The 20728-nt window shown below is 43.1% G+C and overlaps 1 protein-coding gene across 1 annotated transcript in view; it reads right to left on the minus strand.

The window, feature by feature from the left end:
* Positions 1–601: 601 nt before the first annotated feature.
* LOC139218235 (pleckstrin homology domain-containing family G member 1) overlaps positions 602–20728 on the minus strand; it is a 31380-nt gene continuing 11253 nt past the window's right edge. Inside the window, exons 3-17 of the mRNA XM_070849796.1 lie at positions 17053–17153; positions 15866–15935; positions 11949–11995; positions 9825–9975; positions 9270–9401; positions 8209–8391; positions 8008–8103; positions 7518–7604; positions 7047–7080; positions 6780–6872; positions 6605–6666; positions 6317–6502; positions 6065–6184; positions 3934–5788; positions 602–3571 (exon numbers count right to left, since the gene is read on the minus strand). Of these exons, the coding sequence (XP_070705897.1) occupies positions 2565–3571; positions 3934–5788; positions 6065–6184; positions 6317–6502; positions 6605–6666; positions 6780–6872; positions 7047–7080; positions 7518–7604; positions 8008–8103; positions 8209–8391; positions 9270–9401; positions 9825–9975; positions 11949–11995; positions 15866–15935; positions 17053–17153 (4224 nt within the window). The 3' untranslated portion in view covers positions 602–2564. The remainder of the gene's footprint in view (positions 3572–3933; positions 5789–6064; positions 6185–6316; positions 6503–6604; positions 6667–6779; positions 6873–7046; positions 7081–7517; positions 7605–8007; positions 8104–8208; positions 8392–9269; positions 9402–9824; positions 9976–11948; positions 11996–15865; positions 15936–17052; positions 17154–20728) is intronic.

Consider the following 20728-nt stretch of genomic DNA (forward strand, 5'->3'; position numbering starts at 1 on the left):
CCTATAAAACAAATTAAGGCATGCTTATCAGAAAATGATTAAATTATACATTATAAAATATTGATCAGATTTTTGAAACTCTTATTTTTGGCCTCTACTACCTATTACCCTATCAGGCTTTATACTCTACAATCATTGAGGACACATGTTTTTCCCTTCTTTTTTTTGTCTGTGATCATCATTTCTCAATTTCTTTTTAGTTCAACCAAAATGTGAGAACCAATATCATTCTGTTGTAGTGTGATGCAATCCATATATTCTGCTCAAGAATGTAAATTGATGTCCTTATGATGTGATAAAACAAAGACATCAACACGCTACATTAAAAAAAAAGTATTTGTATCCCCCACTTAGCGCCTTATTATCTGAAATGAATATCAAACAAAATGATCGTCTTAATTCAGTCATAATTTCAGCTGTTCTGCTTGTATTGGATGTCTCATAATTCTCCTAGAGAGCATCAGTAATAAATACTTCATACTGATGAACATAACCACTGAATGGTAATCAGCTGCTGTTCATTCAGCGATAACCACAAAGACACAGAGATTAGTTTAATCTGAATTTATTACCTCCAATACATTGTTTTGTTGAGCAATGACAACTAGGCAGTTAAAAAAATACAGTACACTTAACTTAAACATTAAAGCATTATAAAGCATACCTATGGCATACAAGAATAACTTTACTAAAATGTACATCTTTACAAAGTGTTTACAAATAAAATGTAAAAAAGACAGAAAAGTGCAAAACAGGGTCAATGAAGACTGACGATCCCCACCAGTGAAACTCAGAACAAAAATGTACAATGAAAAAAACAAAAACAAAAACATACTTCATATTCCTATCTTGCTTTTGATGCATATTTCCTGATATGAACAGCAGGCCATGATATTGTGCTTTTCAACTTTTCATGTGTTATTGTGATTTGGAACTCATATTATATTATGAACAATGCGTGATAGAGAGCCCACTTCTGAAAATATTCACAGTATCTGAACCCAATTATGTCTGCGCCCCCTAAATCTGAATAAAACCATCTTTCAATAAATACACTTTATTTTACAACTTGTCCGTGGCTTGAAGTAATAGTGATGAGGGCCAAAATAAATAGGATACATTTAGTGATTTCTTTTTAAAAAGAAAGTGTGTGGTTTGCCTCAACACTGGGCTTGCCTCACAGGGGAGAGAAAACTATTGTGTTGTGTGAATCTTACCGAAGTGACTCTCTTTCTGTGACTGTGGATGCGATATCAGTAGTGTGACAGTGTCCATCAACGTAAACCAAGTAAACAAACCGCTGACTATCCATTTGAGAAAAAAATATACACCAAATACAGTACTGTAGTCTTTAAACCATCTCTCCTTAATATGCTCCTTCGTGGTCCCTCTTAAAAACAAAAGGTTAAAATTAGTATGATAAAAAAAAAACAACCTCATTTCACTTGTTGAGATGCACATTTCACTCCACAAGATGGATGCCCCCAGACCATAACACGTAAAACATATCTGATTTACTTACAGTCAAAATAAATATGAAGTCCTGTGGTATCTTATAGATTATCTAAAATATGAGCATCCTCTCTTGATTTTAAAGCGTGATACCCTATTGATGACAAAAGGTGGCAGGTAGAGTGAAATACATTAACCTCAAATAGACTTACAGCTCTGAGTCTAGTTATACTTAACCTATTGGATCTTGCAATAGCCAACATGTTTTCTTTGCGGTTGCGCCCTTTTTGTTACAATTATTGCTAAAAAGCTGTTAAACGTGACAATCTAGTCTGAGTAGCAAATCTGAAGATTGCAAATTTCTGCTTGTTCAGAACTGTTTGATAGTGTAAGCACAATTTTAACCGCTCCTCTACGGGTTAAGATTAACTAGTGCTGAAAGTGCAGTTAAAATAACCTTAACGGCAAATTAAAAGAAAGAGCTTGAAGAGGTACTCCTGACACGGTGAGATCATCAGACTTTTTTGCTTGTACTTCGGTTTGAGATGTCGAGCACAGAGGAGATTCTATTTCATACAGATGAACTACTGTACTGTACAACAGTTTATTGGCACAAGTCCTCCACGAGAATCAGTTCCTACTCCTCCAATTACCTCAACAAGGCTCACTCGCAAAGCAATAAAAGAGTCTGAATTCCTTTCAGTACTAAAACCCATTCAGTCACACTGAATGCCTTTATAAACGACTGAGAACATTTTTGCTAACTTTTTCCCCACCATATCTCTTTGAAACATACACAAAAGGAACCTGGAAGTGCTAAGGCAGCTCACATGCAGGCTTTGATGTGGCATTTTAACTATTAATAGTAACCTATCGCATATTTGACATTGAAGCCCTGTAACAGAGAGTTTAGGTGTTCACATATATGTCTGCAATCAAAGAAATGGCTCCTGATCTATGCTGAGAGATGTGATATGTCGGTAATATTTTTCACTGCATTCATGGACTATGATGTTGACTGATGTCGGGCATTCAAGGCAAAGCAGCAGTGTCCGTTTTGTTGCTATATGCTGTATGTTTATGTATATTTGGCTTTTAGTTGTCATAGAGACTCAGGCGAAGCTACTGGAGCTCAGACACTGAAACTTCTCCCTCAGAGACTGGACGATCTTGGGTTGGCTTTGCTGCGGCTCGTTCCACAGGTACTTCTCCAGCTGCTCATGGTGCAGAGACCTCAGCGGATCGCAGGAGTGCACCGGCGTGCATGGCAGACTCTGGGAGTGGACAAGACCCCGGTTCTGATTGGAGAGGACCCCCGAGCTGCCGTTTCGCTGAGCCAACCTGTCCTGCTCCTGCTCGGTCTCATCCTCTGAGCGGATCTCTACATAGTCATCGTCGTCTTCCCCATTGTCCTTAAAATTAGCCAGGTAGTTCTGGGTGGCGTTGAGTATGCTCAGTGCAGAAGCCCGGTTCAAGACCACCACCTGTTGACCGTCGTGTAAAGTGAGGTCTGAGTGTCCATGGGTTGAGCGCTCTGGGAGGCTACTCTGCCGACCAGTGCGACCCAGACTGGGCCCATGGACTCTGTCCGTGGATCGATCCACAGTGGGTCCATTGCATTTGAGTACAGACTGGTTCTTCTCCTGCTGCTGGCTGCCCAGAGAGCTGACTGACTGACAGTGACCGGGTGGAGCAGACATTGAGGGCAAAGACGGAGTGTTAAAAGAAGGATGTCTCTTAATGGAACTGTACACATGCTCCTCTTTTTCACTTGGTGCCGACATGCACGAGCTCCACCTCTGGGACGGTGGGGTGGTTGGAGAAGGAGGGGAGGTCATGAGAGAAGGGATGGAGCAGGAGGAGGTCAGCTTGCGATGCGGGGTAGAAGACACTCGAGCAGCCTCCACCTCGCTGGATGAGCAGACGAAGCTGGCCAGCTCTCCGTTGCTGTAAGTGGAGTGGAGCCAGTCCTCCTCCACTGAGGTCTCAGGCATGGAAGGAGAAGACAGCAGCCCTGGATGGGAGTGATGCTGGGTTGCGGAGGTCTGAGCAGCTGGACCAGTAGGATCCTTAAACATGACCTGGTCATACAGCTGGGAGTACTCCGCTATCCTTGCACCTGAAGAGGAAACACAGAGGATGCGAAGACAATGTGAATAGATTGTATTTTTTTTGTATTCTTAAACCTGCAATATCTGTTTTTGGCCATTTGGCCAAAGCTGCAGAAACAAGCTGTAACAAACTATAAACCATTTAAGTTGATAAGTTGAATGTTCTTGATCTTTAAATTATCTCACAAAAGAACAACCCTAATTAGTTCCAAGAAGTGAGTTACACAGATTTTAAACTTAGGTGAAAAGTTATCGGTATTGGCCTGAGTTTAGGTAGTGGTCTTGGGAGAGAGGGTCAGAGTTAAAGTTAGCCAGATCACAAATATCAACAATACAGGAGTCATTCTGTGAGCTAAATGTTTTGCGTTACCTATGGCAGCGCCCCCTTGTTTCTTCTCTTCTAAGATAGCTGCTAGATCTTTCTGTTTCTTCTCAGCCCTGGCCCGAGTACAAGAGTCTCCAGGGTCCATGCTCCTCATGCGCAGCAGCTGGTTGGCTTTCTTGATCTTCTGGCTATACTGCCGTGCCATCAGGAACACCCGGCTCTTTGATTTATCCATCAATTCCAGGTCCACAGAATCGCCCAGCAAGAAAGAGGAGGTGGCCAGGGGTGTGTCCAGACCTGCCAGCTCCCCTGGAAACAAGCTATGAATGTCCTTGAGGGCATTATCACCCTGATGGATGTTTCGTTGAGGGAGCTCCACCAGGTCATCGTCCTCCAGACGGAAGCTGCCGCTACTGAGGCGAGCCAGTCTTTTACGAATGTTCTTCACTGTGCCTGGGAGGGGCTCTGGAGTGATAGGAAGGGGGCGTGATGTAGGAGCAGGGCTGTGGTTTTCCTCTGCAGTGGTGCCTTCACTTGGTACGTCAGGGAGGTGGATGATTGGGATGGTGAATGATGGCGTGGAGGTAACAGGTTGAGGTTTAGACTGATGTGTTGGGGGACTCTTGGGTGGAGGGCTGGCTGCTTGAGGACTAATTACAGGAGGGCTCTTTGTAGGGCTGTTTTTGACTGAGGAAGCCTTCTTAGGAGACTCACTAGCACTAACAGGGAAGGCAGCAGGGAGTCTATCAGCTTTCTTCTCATTGTTTTTGATGTAGTTTTCGAGGTCGTTCCAGATCTCATCGACCTGCTCTGACATCTTGTCCCCTTTCTGTGAGCGCTGAGAGAAAGTCTCAGAGGCCGAGGAGGAGGAATAATCTGGCTCAGAGGAACATGGGACAGGATGGGAGGTGTCTGGTCCGTCATCTTCCCCAAAGTGGAGGCTCTCTTCAGATACAAACCCTCCAAGGCTTTCAGTCAGTTCTTGCTCAGAGGCTGGCAGACTGTCCCTCTCTTGTTTCAGTGTGTTGCCTTTATTCATTGTTTTAAGCTCTACTGATGGAGGCTCCCTGAAACAGATGGTGTCATAGATGTTCTCCTCAACTATATTGAGATCACATGACCCAAGTGGCTTTCCCTCCTGTGTTGAAGACCGGTTGCTATCCGAGAAACTGTCCTGTTCAATCATAGGCTCAATGACCCCTTGAACCTGTGGAGCATTTAGTACCCTTGCTACCTGGCCCTGTGAACCCTGAGCATCTGTAGAAGTTTCCTTCCGTGACTGGCTTTCCTCTGGGTCTCTTCTGACGAGGCCCATGCTCTTTAGGTCCTCATAGCTAATGTTGTCATACACATTTTCAATATCATCCAGCGTCAACTGCTCGGCTGAGGACGATCCAGATATGTCATTGCTGGATGATTCAGTGAGGATCACTTCCAAGTTGCTGTGACCAGGCTGGTCATCATCAGGACTCTGTCGGGCCTCTGTGGCCTTCTCCCCCGCGCTGCTCGCCCTCCGCAGGACTCTGCTACCATTGGGTGGAGGGTCAATCTGCACAGTAGGCACCTGTTCGACGTGCCAGCTGCAGGGCCGAGCTGTCTTGGGTGAGGAGGTGGCCTCTGACCTTTCTGGAGGCACCTCTGGCTCTTGTCCGCTAGGCTCTGTTGGGACAAACATCTGGTAGATGTCCTCATCCTCGTCATCCGGCTGCATGGTTCGCTGGCGGGTGGGGAACATGGCCCTGCGAGCACGGTGGTCTGCCCAGATGTTTCTCACAGAATGGTCAGTTTCTGTGACTATTACAGAGGGAATGGGGGTGTCTGGAGGTTCCTCTGTCACGTGAGGTGTCCTGAGAAGCGGCGGGTGGTGACTTCCTTCCCTCACTAGGGTTTCTCTGGCTCTCTGTGGGAAAGGACAGCAGACAATGTTGTGTTACATGTCTAAAAACATCAAGATTGAAGTAGTTAAATTACCATGGTGTCTTTGTGATAAGTACCTGTATTGTATTATTATTAGTAGTAGTGGTATTATTTGTATCATTATTTTTATTATTATTATTATTACTTCTGTGTTTGAAGTTTATTCTTATTCTTTTGGAGCTGTGTGTAACAAAAAGCAATTTCCCCCTGGGAATTATTAAAGGAATTCTGATTCTGATGGTGTCTTTGTGATAAGTACCTGTAGGTCTGAAGGGCTCATGTTGAAGGTTTTCCACTGTTCTATACTATCAACAGAAGCCTGAGGGTTTAGCCTCTTCCTGCTGCTTTTGCCAGGGACTCGCAGCCGCTTCCCGCCTCCCTGAATGCAGAGTTTCAGTATTAACAACATGCTTGAAGGACTATGGAATGAAGGGATGAATCATGAAAATTGAAGTGTAGAAGTAATGAGAATCAGTAGGCAGCTTTAGGAAGCTTTGAGCTTTAAACTCACCACGCCACTGTCATCTTCATCATCAGCGTCTTGCTGATGATGCTCCTCTTCTCTGTCACTGTGGTCATAGTGATCACCGGGGTCCAGGGACTCCTGTGACTGGTTGATGAGGCTTCGGCTGCGACCGATAGTTCCCAAAGCTAGCTGGGACACTGGCGAGAGCAGGGTGGCACCCAGACTTGTTCGCTGAAAAGGATCAAGAGTTTCAAAAGTCAGCAATTTCGGTGTGAGTGTGCGCACTCCTGCTTCTCAACATAAAACTGTTCATCATCTCTGGTTATCACTCACCTTTTCACCATCTGTGTTGGCAGCATTTTGTTTGGCATTCTTCAATAATTTGGATAAAGGTTCTGGAAAGTTAAACAAATGAATTATTGATTAATTATTCATTAATTTCAGCCGTACAAGGTGTGCCATTTAAAAAAAAGAAAAGAAAAAAGAATATATTTCTTTAATTTCTTGCCTTTCCTGCGTCCTCTACGAGGTGTAGGACCCTCCTTGGTCTGAGTGGAATCCTTCTTATCCCCATCAGGACTGTAATGAAAGCCGGGATGATCTGGAGAAATGACAGAACAGATATCACACGGTTAATGCTTAATGATGATTTAAGTGCATTAAATATGGTTATATCTGTGGAAAAATAGCATAACATTAAAACATACAGTAGAGTGTAATTGTAATGAATTATACTTCATTTTCAGCATAAAAGTTTTGTAAAAATTTCACTTACGTATTGCATCCATCTCCAAGATTGCTTGCTTGGCCTGTAATTCAAGTGATAAAAAGGAGGATGAGTTCAATAGGTTATAAATGAATGTTTTGGCACTAGGTGGCGCCATATAACAATCCTGCCTCAACAATTTTTCTCAGGTTTGACACTTAACAAGCAGCCCCTTTATGTAATCACAGTGAACTTTCTCAATGACCTTCACCTCTGGAGAAGAATCTTTAGTTTCCACTCGCACATGGCCAAAGGCCGATGAAGACACAGGAAAGTGATTGTTTTCAAAGGAAAATAAATGAGTGGAAGAAATCAGCACACATGAAAGGAGAACAAGGATAAAAAACAGGGAAAGAAAGATGGAGATGGAGAAAGGAAGTGGGCGAGAGGGAGTGACATTTCCAATACATCCCACTCAAAGTCTGTGTTTACGCCAGCAGTGAACAGAGAGAGAGCTGTCAGGAGACAAGCTGCTTTTACCTTGGCGGGGATTTTGGCAGGATGGTTTTCAAGTATAAGTCTCTTGAGGTGTAAGATCCACATGCGCTTGTCTTGCTGTGATTTGGCCTGAGGGCAGAGCATGAAACATCACAGAGAAGATAATATCAGACATGCACTTTAAAAGGCAGCTGGGAGGGTTGGGATAAACCTTGAAACATTTGGAACATGGCTTTCTTACGTCACACAGATTAGCTTATATCTTCTCAGCGCTTGTCCAAAACACAGTGGTTAGGAAACAACAATGGCCGGCATTAGCCTCTAAGCACTCAACATGTCTGAGCAACTCACTGAGGTGAGCCTGGATGCTCTATGAAACAATCAGACACCTGCAAGTAATCGTCACACTTTCTGATGGCACTCCTGCTCAATGCTGCTGGTAGCTGCACAGTCCAAACTAAACATGTAATTATATTCACGACAACTTTGAGCTCTGTTATGATGTGCGCTATCTTATGTAATGTTGCAATACCTGGACTGTGTGCTGAAGTTTGGGATTCTTGTAGTGAAACACACTGAAACTCAGTGGTTCTTTAGGGATAACTTCCACCAGCATCAGGTTACAGCACTGCAAAAGACAGGTAGGAAGTCGGTTTAAAAATACTGTTACTGAACAGAAATGTTTGTGTATTTAGTGTCTCTTTGGGATCATGCTACTGGAAGCATGACTGACCAGTATGTGGGCCTTGTACGTGTAGGTTTCTTCTCGTTTCTTGGTAATGAGCAGAAGCTTGTCAAACAGGAAGAGAGTTCGCTCATTTTTGGCTCGCTGCAGACGAAATGTTCCTTCAAGAACCAACTCTCCGTAGCCGATCAGATCAGGGCCCTTCCAGTTAGTCAGCAGGCTCTGGATTTCCTGCAGAAAGCACCAAAATACAGAGAGAGAGAGGAGTCAAATAATTTTGTTTATTCCAACAGAGCATGAAAAACAATTGTGCAATAGCAATAAAAAAAAAATATGTTTGAAAAATCATATTTAAAAACCTAGCACATGTAAAAGTAAAGCTAAGCATGTCTAGTTTAGCAAAAAACTAAAAGAAAATATGGAGAAAAATGCAGAAAATGAGTGTAAAAGTGTAAAAATCGTGGGTTTTTAAAGATAGTGTGAAATAGGTGGATAAAGGGATGTCTGATGCTCTACTGTATAGAGGGAGAAACAGATTAAAGATGGAAAAAACAGAGAGAAGGAGTCAAAGGAAAAGTAAAAAAAAACCTTCACCTCTCAGTGAGGGTATGAAAAAAATACTAATAATGAAGAGAACAAAACAACAAAATCTGAACATTTCTATCTGGCCAATCCGTTCTCTAGACACTAAGAGTAAATGCTTCCAGACGTATTTATGCATTTATTTGACCTTTCTGGCTCCCAGCTGATAAAAGAAACAAGCTTCCCTTTTATGTGTTCTCCTTATGCAAGCCCATCATTAGGCCAGTGGGAAACGCAGTGACTTGCATAAGACGTAGGGAGGATCAGAGCCTTGGCCGGTTCAGACCTAGAGTTCACATAACTGTTCTGCAGGACAATAAAAGAATCGGCTCCTTGAGAGGCTCGAAATTACCGTGTCTGTTTTAGTTATAGGAATAATGAGAGACATGGAACGTGTGCAGCATACGTCATGGAGGAGATCAAACGCTCAACATCTACTGGATTCAGGTTTTGAGGTTTTGAGCAAGTGGGACAACACTGACCGTTCCAACCATCTTACTTATTTTGTGTGTTTGTGCTTGTCATACCTGCAACCTAACGGCGTGCTCATGTTTCCTCTTCATGTCGTTGATGTGCCAGGCCACTCTCTGCATGGTGTCTATGGCTTCCTGCACAACCTCGTAGGTCTCTGTGTCCTTCTCCATGTGATTGGCTATCTCCTGCACGGATGAGAGACACACACACACCAGTGAGACTCAGCACTTGCACATACAGCATGCACGTAGGCTCGCACACGCATGTTCATGAAGACATGCAAAAGGGGTGCAAACACCCATGTGTGTGTTTCTGCACATAAACACACACTCATGCATGCACTCTAATGCAAACGCATACATGGCTTACATACGCAGGAACAAACAAACTGAGCACCATATGGCAAAACATTTGGCCTCTCCAGTGGAGATGGAAATGAGTCAGAAATGCTATTATTTCACTATATACATCCATCCATTTGCGTTGGTATAAATAAAAACATTAGTGTGTCCTGAGCACTTACAACTGTGCCCCAGTGCTTGTATTTCTGTGGGTAAAGGGTGATTGTGTGTGTGTAAGTGTGTGTAGGAGTGAGACAGATGACATACGTGCAGCAGTAGGTGGTACTTCAGGATCCTCTGCACTGGCTTGAGCAGGTAGGAGCCCAGGGGCAAGGAGTGCCTCAGAGATTCTTGGCGCTCGCGGAAAAACTTGGCCAACGCCTTGTTCCTCATGCACTCTGTTAGCACAGCCACCGACCTGTGGAGACAAAACTCAGCAAATAAGACATCAGTAGAAAACCAGAATTTAACAGCGATGACAAGCAAGAGCTGTAATGTAGGTCCTGACCGACAATAATAAATAAGGAAAATGGACACAAATCATTAAAAACACATTTGAAGGAGTTCGAGAGAGATTTTAGCATGCTAAGTGTCTCCATCCATCTATCTGTCTTTTGTTGAAATTTTACCTCATAGTGGCTTCAGCTAAATTTTTGAGTACATTTTTTTTAGAATGAGAGATCATGTAATGGCCACAATGAACAGGAAGTGTGACAACAAACAAAACCTATTTCAGTGTTCATATGGGCATCCAACTATTGTTCTAACACACATGTTCAACGTTGCAATGTTTGTATTACATCAGATCAAACTCTTTAAATGTGTAAATACAAATATAATTTCATTTATTCTCAATTAGAATTTGCTTGTAATTTTTCATGCTACTGATTGATAAATGATAATAGTATAAATTATCATTCAGTTCGGTTTCAGCCTCAGACCTCAATCTCAAATTATCTACTGTCTTCCTAGACAGCATTCATTGATTCTTGGTACATATTCTACTAAAACAGCATTACCAGAGCTAGTTTGCTGTGAGACACACTGAGGAAGAAAGAGCCTTTTTTCATGACCGAATGTAGGTTTTTATGTGTGTGTGTGTGTGTGTGTGTACACATACACATGCACAGTGAAAAAGACAGAGAGAGACAGTTGTGAATTGCCCAAAATGTGCCTTTCGTCTGTGTCTGTGTCTTTGTGCATGTCTGCATGCCTAAATTCCAGTGAAGCTCCACACAGGCCTCACATTGTTCTGGAGGAAACCCGACCTTAGAGCTCAGCATGACCATGATACATCTGCAGCCTCTGTGTGTGTGCGTGTGTGTGTGTGCGTGTGTGTGTGTCTGTCGTGTGTGACCTTGATTGGGGGTCACCAGCTGTGGTGTGGATGTGGGAGAAGGTCTATGTCAAACAGCTGACAATACCCCCTTCACACACAACCACACACACACACACACACACACACACACACACACACACACACACACACACACACACACACACACACACACACACACACACACACACAAAATCAGCATTCAATTAGTCATTATTAGCTCTTAAATTGTTTGTTCCCCACGTGCCTTTCTCATCATACACTGTGAAAGAAAAATGGTAGCCGGAGGACAAGGTGTGTTTGGTAGGTAGTGTATGTCTTGGCCTCACGTTTCAGCCTATTTTACCACACACAATATGCACACTGTCACAAAAAAACCTCCACATTAACCTCCCAAGCTATCCATACAGGTGCCCCATGGAACCAGACTCACACAAAGCTTAATAAAACATTAACAGCGTTAGGTATGATAAGGTGACAACTATAATACCCCATCTGTCAGTGTGTGAGCTGTAACTCTGTCAATAGGCAGTGAATAAAAGAATGGTGGAAGAAAATGGAGCACGGAGGGAGGGAGGGAGACCCTGAGGCACAACTGAAGGTAGACACTTTGACTCCTGCGGAGGTGGCCTCTATGAAGCGTGTCAGTTTGTCAGGGAGGGGAAAAAAAGGTAACGCATTGAGCGACATACACAATGGAGCTATGTGAGACGCTGGGAAGACGGCATGTGGAGGTGAGATCAAGATAGGATGACAATGACAACAAGAAGATGGGTTTTGTACTGTAGACTGAATAAGCACAGTCTCAGACATAAACACACACACATAATGCATCCCCCAGCCTCTCACCCTTACCTTAACCATCACAACTAAATGCCTTACCCTAACCTAAACCTAATTCAACCATAATCATAAAACCAAGTCTTAACCCTCAAACGGCCCATTGAAGTAAAACAACCCAAAATGTCCTCACTCTGCACTAAAATGCCGGTTCTGGTCCTCATTATGTATCAAGCACAAGAACAAACACACACACACTTTGGGTGCAGTCTTACCGTGGGTAGTTGGTGCAGTACTGAGTATAAATGTGGAATTCTTCACTCTGTAAAACACAACAAAGGGAAATTAGTTGATGCATTTAAGGGACAGGAAACAGGAGATGTAGGGATGTCATGTGATGTTTATGGTTGTTGAACATGCCCTTTTAGGGTCGAGATTTATCATCCATCTTTGCCTCTTCATCACTACTTGTAGGTTGGTGCAGTTTTGATGACTGGCCAGTTGTTTCATGTTTATGTCTCTGCACACTCTGAGCCCACAGACAAGGCATCCTCTCTCCTTCGTTCACTGCTACTAATTGAAAGTCAACCCCGTAGCTTATGATTAGCCTGTGTCCTGGCCTTTAAGTCTCTGTTGATCCCGCCACCCCTGAGCGCTCAGATTAAATATCCCCTCATACTTCATTGCCGCCCCTTTAATTGAGACTTTTCCCACCTTGCATGCCTCTCTGAACATCAAAGACACCGGAGATGGCAAGACTTTTCAAAGCTAAGCTTTCAAAGCTGTCTCCGTATTACTGATCCTTTCTCCTGATTTCAGTTGCCATTGCTCCATCAATATTTATGGATTTATTGCCCTTCACTTTCATAATATTGCATTCTTTTCTCCCTCTCCCTCTCGTTGTGGTCTCTTGGAGGCCTGGAGATGAACCCCTCACTGTTGCATAACTTGAGAGTCTAATTGAACTCTATTTGTGTCCATAAACACTTGGGGGTCGCAGGATACAGACAGCAATCAGGAAGCGACATCATAAACACACAGGGCAGATGGCCGAAGACCATCATGGTTCATAATGTACAAACACACACATGCACGTATAGATAAATGTGGACATTCACACACACTTTCCAACATGTGATTCATCGTAAACTTACAGGATGCATAGACCGAATGTATGTGGATGTTGTGTTTCTTGCTATATGTAAATATACATTCCTATTCAAGCCACAGCAAACCATTCAACCTACCTACACTAACACAAACCCACCAAAATATACTGAACATAACAAAACACACGCACACAAATGCACACAGACAGACTCTCGTAATTTGTTCGCCTGAGGTGCTCCGTGGGAACTGTCCTAAATTGAAGAGCAGAGCTCTCCTCATCGTCTCCAGCAGTCTGTCGCCACAGACCAAGCCTAAACGCAACCAGATGTGCCACCATCGATTTCTGACAACACACTAGCACACACTCCTAATACACACTCTTAATATCCCTCTGGACTGAGCACAAGACCACAAGATACATAAATGCTTCAATGGAGTACAAATTTGTGCAGAGCATGCAAGTCTGCACACACTCTTTGAACTCAACCAGGAAACCAGCAGACCCTGAAATAGCTCAGATCTATAATATAATTCCCCTCTAGAAATATATGCAAGCCATTCTAAATCATATAATCATCGTGTAAAGACGCTGTATGTAAGAGCCTTGAACTCGAGACACAAATTAAATGGAAAGATTTGTACTATTTTGAGCTGTGGCTACTAATAACTACACAGCGAAACAAAAAAAAGGCTTTGGAAGACTTTAATCAGCACCCAGTGATCATTTTAATGACAAAGTCAAAATCTGAAGTTTTTGTTATGATACTAATTTGTTGAGACTGGGAGACTGGACTGGGTCACATTGAGTCATCAGGTAAGGACTGAGCATGACAGATCACAAAGGGCAAAAAGAAGCTTAAGCTGTTGTTGTAATTGTGCCCTCTGTGCTTCAGCATGTAGCAACCCATAAAACGCTTTAAAGGCTTAGTCAACACATAGTGCAGTTAGGATTCAGCGGAATACAGAGGAACATGAGGATAGATGGCCAATTATCTGAGAGAGAGGCAGAGATTTACAACTAGATCTGTCTCTTCTTCAAACACTGTGCTGGATTGTGATTCTTGGCTGCTCAGACTAGAAAAGTATTAGCTGTGAGTGTGTTTAGTGGGCGTGTGTCTGTGCACGAGTGTGTGTCTGTGTGTGTCAGAAGTCAGTCTGTGCATTTGACAGCAGATAGTGAAAGAGAGTTTTGTGGTTTTTCTTGGTCTTAGCAACCATGACTAACCTTCAGCATTACAAAAGAGTTCTGGTTACTATTCTGGTTACGACTCTTTTACCAGAAGTCAGCCTGTGAAATGATAAAACACACACAGACACACTCACACACACATGGATGTTAGTCCTTGGATGTCTCAATGTAAAGGGGGGGCGTGATGGACAGTGGTGACTAAATATTTCCAGGCAGTAGTCTGGCTGCAGCACTCATTAAACCTACTCAGTGAAAAATTCTTTTAAATGCTCAGAACATCTAAACTTCCAGGAGAATCAGGTAAACTTGATCTGATGAAGAAAGAACAGCTACTGATGGACTTTGTGGGAGAGATTATTTTGCAAACAGGGTCAAGAATGAACTTTCAATCTCAGTGGAAACATTTACATTTTTTAAGTAAACTTCTTGTTGTGCAATACTGGTTTGGTTAACTCTTTGTAGACTATGATAATTGTTTTAGGCTAAATCTGACAAAGCAAATCGACTAAGGAGTAATATTTAGGACTGTTTTGGGTTAAATCATGGCCACTATGTACGCAGCAGATTTGACCAGTGAACTGTAACTTAACTAGTGAACTGTAGCATAGCTGTATTTATGTATATTAATTAACTGGGTTTAACTCGATATTTCACCTTCCCAAATGGTGATGTTTTGTGCTGTTTTTAAGAGTTTAGGTGCTGAGTGCTGAACACAGCTGATTGTGATAGGACCTGGAGCAGCAACTCAGGTCAAAAACAAGGGATATTTTTCATGCTTTTAATGGACATTTACAGCATAAGTACCAGTCTTGTGAAACAGAAGTTATCAGACGCAGGAGACTCAAGGCAGGATGTGATTTGGATTTCAAGAGGTGGAGCCTCGCTTTCAGCTGGCTTTGACCCAATGAAACCTCTGGCTAAACTGCACAGTAAGGGATGTTATACTGTTTATGTAATATTACTTAATTAGCTCATATTATCTCTGATCAGTTCACCACAAAAAAACTTAATTTTCCATTGAGACATTGTTAAAAGTGTGACATTCATCAGTCGGTTACAAGATGCCATCACGCTGGTTTGTTTATGGATCCCAGCTAATTATGCAGAGTGGTGCTGCGGGCTGCTATAAAACGGGTTTGTCTCAACAACAGCTGCTGTATTTAAGGAGTCCGTGACGCTGACTTTTTTTTATACATGGTCGGACAGTTGCTCTGTGGTATTGGGTGTAATTGCAGTAGGGTAAGGAGGGAATGTAAAGTGTTTTAGAGGAAGTGCTGGAATGCAGCACATTATCATGGGACATAATCACGCAATAATTTTAACCCTATGGACAGGCGAGGAGCAGGAGTGGAATAAAAGCTGAAATACACAGACAGGGGGACCAATGAAACCAGAGTTGCTGAGTACAGTTTTTGTTGATGAAGCACTGCTATTATCCCTTCCAGTAAAAAGGTGATTATATATTTGGACGACCCTTAAAATTCCTCTGGAGTCCTTCCTCCCTGCCCTCCTGCTGCACTTAAAACTGACATTCCAACCAAAATAATGCTTCAAGCCTCAATAAACTTAACTGACTTCATGCAGCGTCTTCACCTGATTTTGCCGAACTCATCTCTAATAATAGCGCATTGTCTGTTTCTCATTTTCTGTCCTGTGTTTGTCTGTGTGCCAAGTGTGTATGTGTGAACCAGCTGTTTGGACAAGTTTGAACAAGAGGAGGAGGAGAGTGTCTGTGGACAGAGAGACAAACCGTGGTAGAAGAACTTCTCAGAACCTTTACATATGTAAAAGCACCAATACAACAATGTAAAAAATACCCCAGAAAATGGCTGCGGTGAATGATATGATATATTATGATATACGACTAGATTTTTAATATGTCTGGGAGGTTACCTTGGATACGAAGCACTCAGCGATGGCCACAGGGTCAGCGTTGCACTTCTCAAGATCATGAAGAAGGTCCCTGAAACAAACACAGCGCTCTAAGACATCAGCATTTGAAAAAGTGTGTCCATAATTTTACTTTATTTCTTTATCACACATATTTAGTCTCTTTCTCTTCTTCCCACGAAACGTGAATATAATCTGCTCTCCCATGATTCATTGTTCCAAATTGTTTGTGAATTTCAGGAGCAAGGGTCACCCTGGCTACAGAAATTAGGTCTTCGGGCACTTGGCTCTGAACAAATGAGAAACTTCCATGAATTCAAACAGGCATCTCCCGTGTGTCCCTGTGTATGTATGTATGTGTGTGTGTGTGCAAGTGCAAACGGGGGGAAAAATGGACACTGATGGAGTTATTGTTTCATGGCTGAAGCATGAGGTCATTGTGACCGCTTTAAACTACTTTAATGCTTCCTTTTACTGGCCAGTCTGCGCGTGACAGCTGAGAAATGAATAGGTGGGAGACAGAGTGTGCATATTTGTGTCTCCAGACCACCATGGCTGACGCTCAACTAGCCATCTCGTCATCACACACACACACACACACACACACACACACACACACACACTCATACAAACACACAGTTTAGAGCGGTGCCGGAGGGGACAAATATGCAGACGTGGACTTATTACACACACACAAACACAGACACACCTGACTGCCCCAACAACGCCCTTCCCAGAAATCAACAGGTGGCTCGGCCCAGTTTCACTGTTTGCAGGAGGCTGCGTGTTGAGCCCAAGAGACACAAGAGCTTACTGGTTTATTTATATGTAGCAACAATTGTTTTCAGGCCTTTTTAGGCAAGTTAAAGAAAACTGAAAGTCAAGGTTTGTGCTTTTCACTAAACATATGAGTTTAAATCAAGTCCCGAGAAGGCCTAATAATGAAATACTGAACCTCTGACCTCTTATGAGGGCAAAATTCTACACTTAAATTAAAAATATGTTTTTTCTTTATATATTTGTATCTAACTTACAGCCACTATCTTCTATCTAAGTTGTCTTGTGATATGAATGCTCACCCGTCGAAAAGAGAGGAATTTCTTTTCCCTTTCTGATGTGAATGTGAGATTAAGTCTGACAGGTCCAAGTGTCAGGTCTCGAGTCTACAGCTGTGTGTGTGTGTGTTGTACCTGTTAAAGTGGTAGATGTCCTGAATGTTTCCAAACAGAGAGCCTTTATCCTCAGAGCTCAAGGCCAGCCGAGACTGATTACTGATGCACTCCAGGTAGTCCTGCAGAGAGACGGAAAGAAAGCAGTCATGTTAGAGTCGCATGGCTGACACTTTGATTGGCACCGGCCCTGGCATACACACACATGCACCCACACACACTTGATTTTGACGGACCACTCTCAAAGCGACTCCTACAGACTTCACCACAGAAGTTTTCAAAACCCACCACTCTCTTGGGCCACTTGACTCTACTTTGCACCACTTTGGTCTTTGACAGCCTTGTGACGAAGCCTCATAATCTCCCATAATTACACTCTGTGACTAATGTGCATGTTGATGTATGAATAGTTGATTTTTAGAGCTGCTTTTCTTTTGTTTCTCTGTGTGGGTCTTAGGGGCTTTCAGAAAGGTCTTTCATCGTTTTTACTTTCCTTATGCACAGAAAGAATTCAGTCATCAGAGCCTTCATGCATACTTTCATTTATTTGGATTGTATCACCCAGCAATTTATGAAAATAAAAACTCATCCTCCTCATCAAAAAACACAAACTAAAATGTTTATGATTTCAGTTTTAATTAGATTCAGAGTGGGAGAGACAAAATTAAACATCTGTGTAACTGTCAGAGCCAGTAGCAACTCAGATAACGGCAGCCCATTCGTGTTACGCGCTGGCTGATGCCTGTAATGATGTTTTGTGTTAACAGCTCAGTAACACAGGTTATCTGGTTTATCCCAGAGTCAGACGAGTGCTGGGAAGCACAGGTTTAACACGGCTCCCTGTTGAAAAACAGGTATCAGTCTAATCAAGAGGATTTTACTCCCCGGCTCTTATCACTGCGTCCATCACTGCCGTTAGTGAGGAGTGCTGATACGACCCTGGGTAATTAAACACCAGCCTCGGTTCTCTGTCTGCCCTGCGGGTAGAAAGCGAGAGGTGGAGAGAGAACAGATAGACCAGTAGCCAGTAGTAGAGCTACTGACCGCTCTTATGCACGCCAGCTTCTTCTGTCCTTGCAGGAAGCATGCTGAATACGCTTGTTGGATATTCTGCAACTCTACTAATGTGAGATCAGTAAAGTAGTAAAACCAGACGGCTATCAGATCTACAGCTGCAAGTTGCTGGCAATTTCTGTTGCCCATCATCCCCTCTAGGTACCATTATTTTGTTGTGTATGTTGTTTGCACTTTATAGCATATTATCAGTCTCCAGTCAATAAAAATCTGACGACATACAGGAGACATTAACGTCTCTGCATCTGTCTCTCCTCTTCCCTGCAAAGCGTCTCTTTCCTGACTGTCTCCCTGACAGATGCTTCTAGTTGCCAACTTGAATCCCAAAACACAGTTACACGGTTTGAAGAACGGGTGTGGGTGTGGGTTGAGAGGGAAGGAGCGCCTTGGTGGCACCACAGTAACGATTTCCAAACCAGGCCACAACCTGCAACTGGGCAGGACAGACATTACAACAACAAAAAAGTTAAAAAGCTCCCCTGAACATGCACAAACACACACCCACAGATCACTTCAGTACACACATAGCATTTGTGTGTTTTTAAGAGACCAAAGAGGAGAGAAAGAGAGTCTCTGTTTGCCTGATTTCTGTGGTGGTTTCTGTTCCTGGTAATGTTTTATGTATTTAGCCATTATCATCATTATTATTGTAATAGCTGAGCCTGAGCAGTACACCAAATTGTGTTTGGTTAGGCAAAGAAAGATGTAAAAGGAGAAAGGGACTAAATGATCTCAGCTAAAACAAAGACTAGAGAGTTCATTCAAACTATAGAGTGAATGGCAGCCATCTTGGAAGAGCAAGGCAAGATCTTGGTTTTGAAGATTTGAGCTCCACAATAAGACTAACAGGCAGGTTGGCGGTTATGTCGGGGGTCAAAGGGGTCAAAGGGTCATGTTTAAATTTTGTTGACTATCAGAGGTAATGTGTAATGTGATGCTTTATTAGCCACGGGGTCACAGATCTGACCTGGCCTGACCCATTCACTCATCACACTCAGCCAAAGCCTGACTGAGCTTGACAATGGGCAGCGTTCAGACCCACACACACACACACACACCTAAAGGTACGCTCCCTGCTAAGCATCAGACATAACATGTACAAACTTGATACTTTCTCGTGTTAACCATTAACCTCCTCAAGTACACACTCTTTTCCTACACACCAAACATATCCCTCATCCTGAACCGCAAGTAGGAAGTCATTCCTCAAGACAATGCTGAGAGCAAATCTCATTGCTTTGAATGTTTCTGCAGTCCAAGTGATGTTCCTAGTTTATTTCCAAATTCCTGGTCTACTTCAAATGGCCTGGTGATGCGTTCTAAGTCTCAGAACGGAAAAAAGGGGGAAAATAGAGAAGGAGGAGGGAAAGAAAGATAAGAGCTTTGTCTTTGAGCTTGTTTGAGGATAATGGATTGGCCTCATTACACACACTGATCATTGCCAAGCAGGGGGGATCACTCCAAACTAACAAACACCAAAGTGGTGAAGATCTTTTCTTCATTTTCTAATGTTTTTACACTTCAGTCTATTCGCACACGCCTTCTTGAGTCGCAGTGCATTGAGCTTTCAGGGCCACTGCAGAAATGCTTTCATTCTTGCACTACACGATGAATCATGTGATATCTACACGTGTACTGTGAGTAATCTCAATCTACACATACATTTCACACGCAGGCAGGCAGAGAACGAGTGTGTGTGTGTGTGTGTGTGTGTGTGGAGACCACTGCTGACAGATGAAACACAGGTGAGCCCAGGGGAGTCTGGGTAAATATTTGTGCTAAGGCTGTCACACCCTCTTCCCTTGCAGGAAACAGCATGGGCAAAGGGATTACTGAAATGGGGGTTCCAGGACCAGCTCATAAAAGACTGATAACAAATGAATCGCTGCTGTGCTGGTGCTGTCCAGCGTCTGTCCACGTTATAGGTACACTGTCATGTTAAAAGCTCTATTCACACAGATACAATCAGTGCAATCCATCCTCTGTGCACTCACTGGAACTGTCATTGAAGAGGTGAAGAAAGGCTAAATGCACGTCTCTTTTCCAAAGTTGTGGTGAAGAATTAGCTGTCCTGCCAAATAAGTATGAGTGTGGTCTTTCAGGGCTGGGTGGTCTGCCTCTCTAATGGCAATAGGTGGTCTGTAGAGGCAGCAGAGGGTTATTAAGTACAGCTCCTAAGCTCTGTTCAGTGTCTCCCTAACCTACTTTGGACATTGTTATCTCAGTGCAAAATCCCTCCACCTACCTTTCTGTCTCTCTCCCATTTTCTTCACCTCCATGTCCTGAGGAGGGGAGGAAAGGAAGGAGGCACAGGAGAGGGAGGGGCACCGATCGGGGGTGACAGGCCAAAACCACAAACCCTAAACCTTGCTGACCTTACTTATCCCTTCTTTTGGGAATATGAGTTTCCTGCTTTTTTGACAATAGCTATTCTCTGAATGAACGTTTTTAACCCCAAATAACAGCACACACACACATACACAGGCCCATGAGCCAACAGCCTTGACTGGGATAGGAAGCACTGTTAAGAGGGAGGATATAGGAAAAGGTGGGCAAAGCTCCAACACATGCATGGTAATACATACATGCAAAATACAACAATTTCCACACACACATTTAGTCC

The sequence above is a fragment of the Pempheris klunzingeri genome, chromosome 18 (genome assembly GCF_042242105.1).
Source record: "Pempheris klunzingeri isolate RE-2024b chromosome 18, fPemKlu1.hap1, whole genome shotgun sequence".
NCBI lineage: Eukaryota > Metazoa > Chordata > Actinopteri > Acropomatiformes > Pempheridae > Pempheris > Pempheris klunzingeri.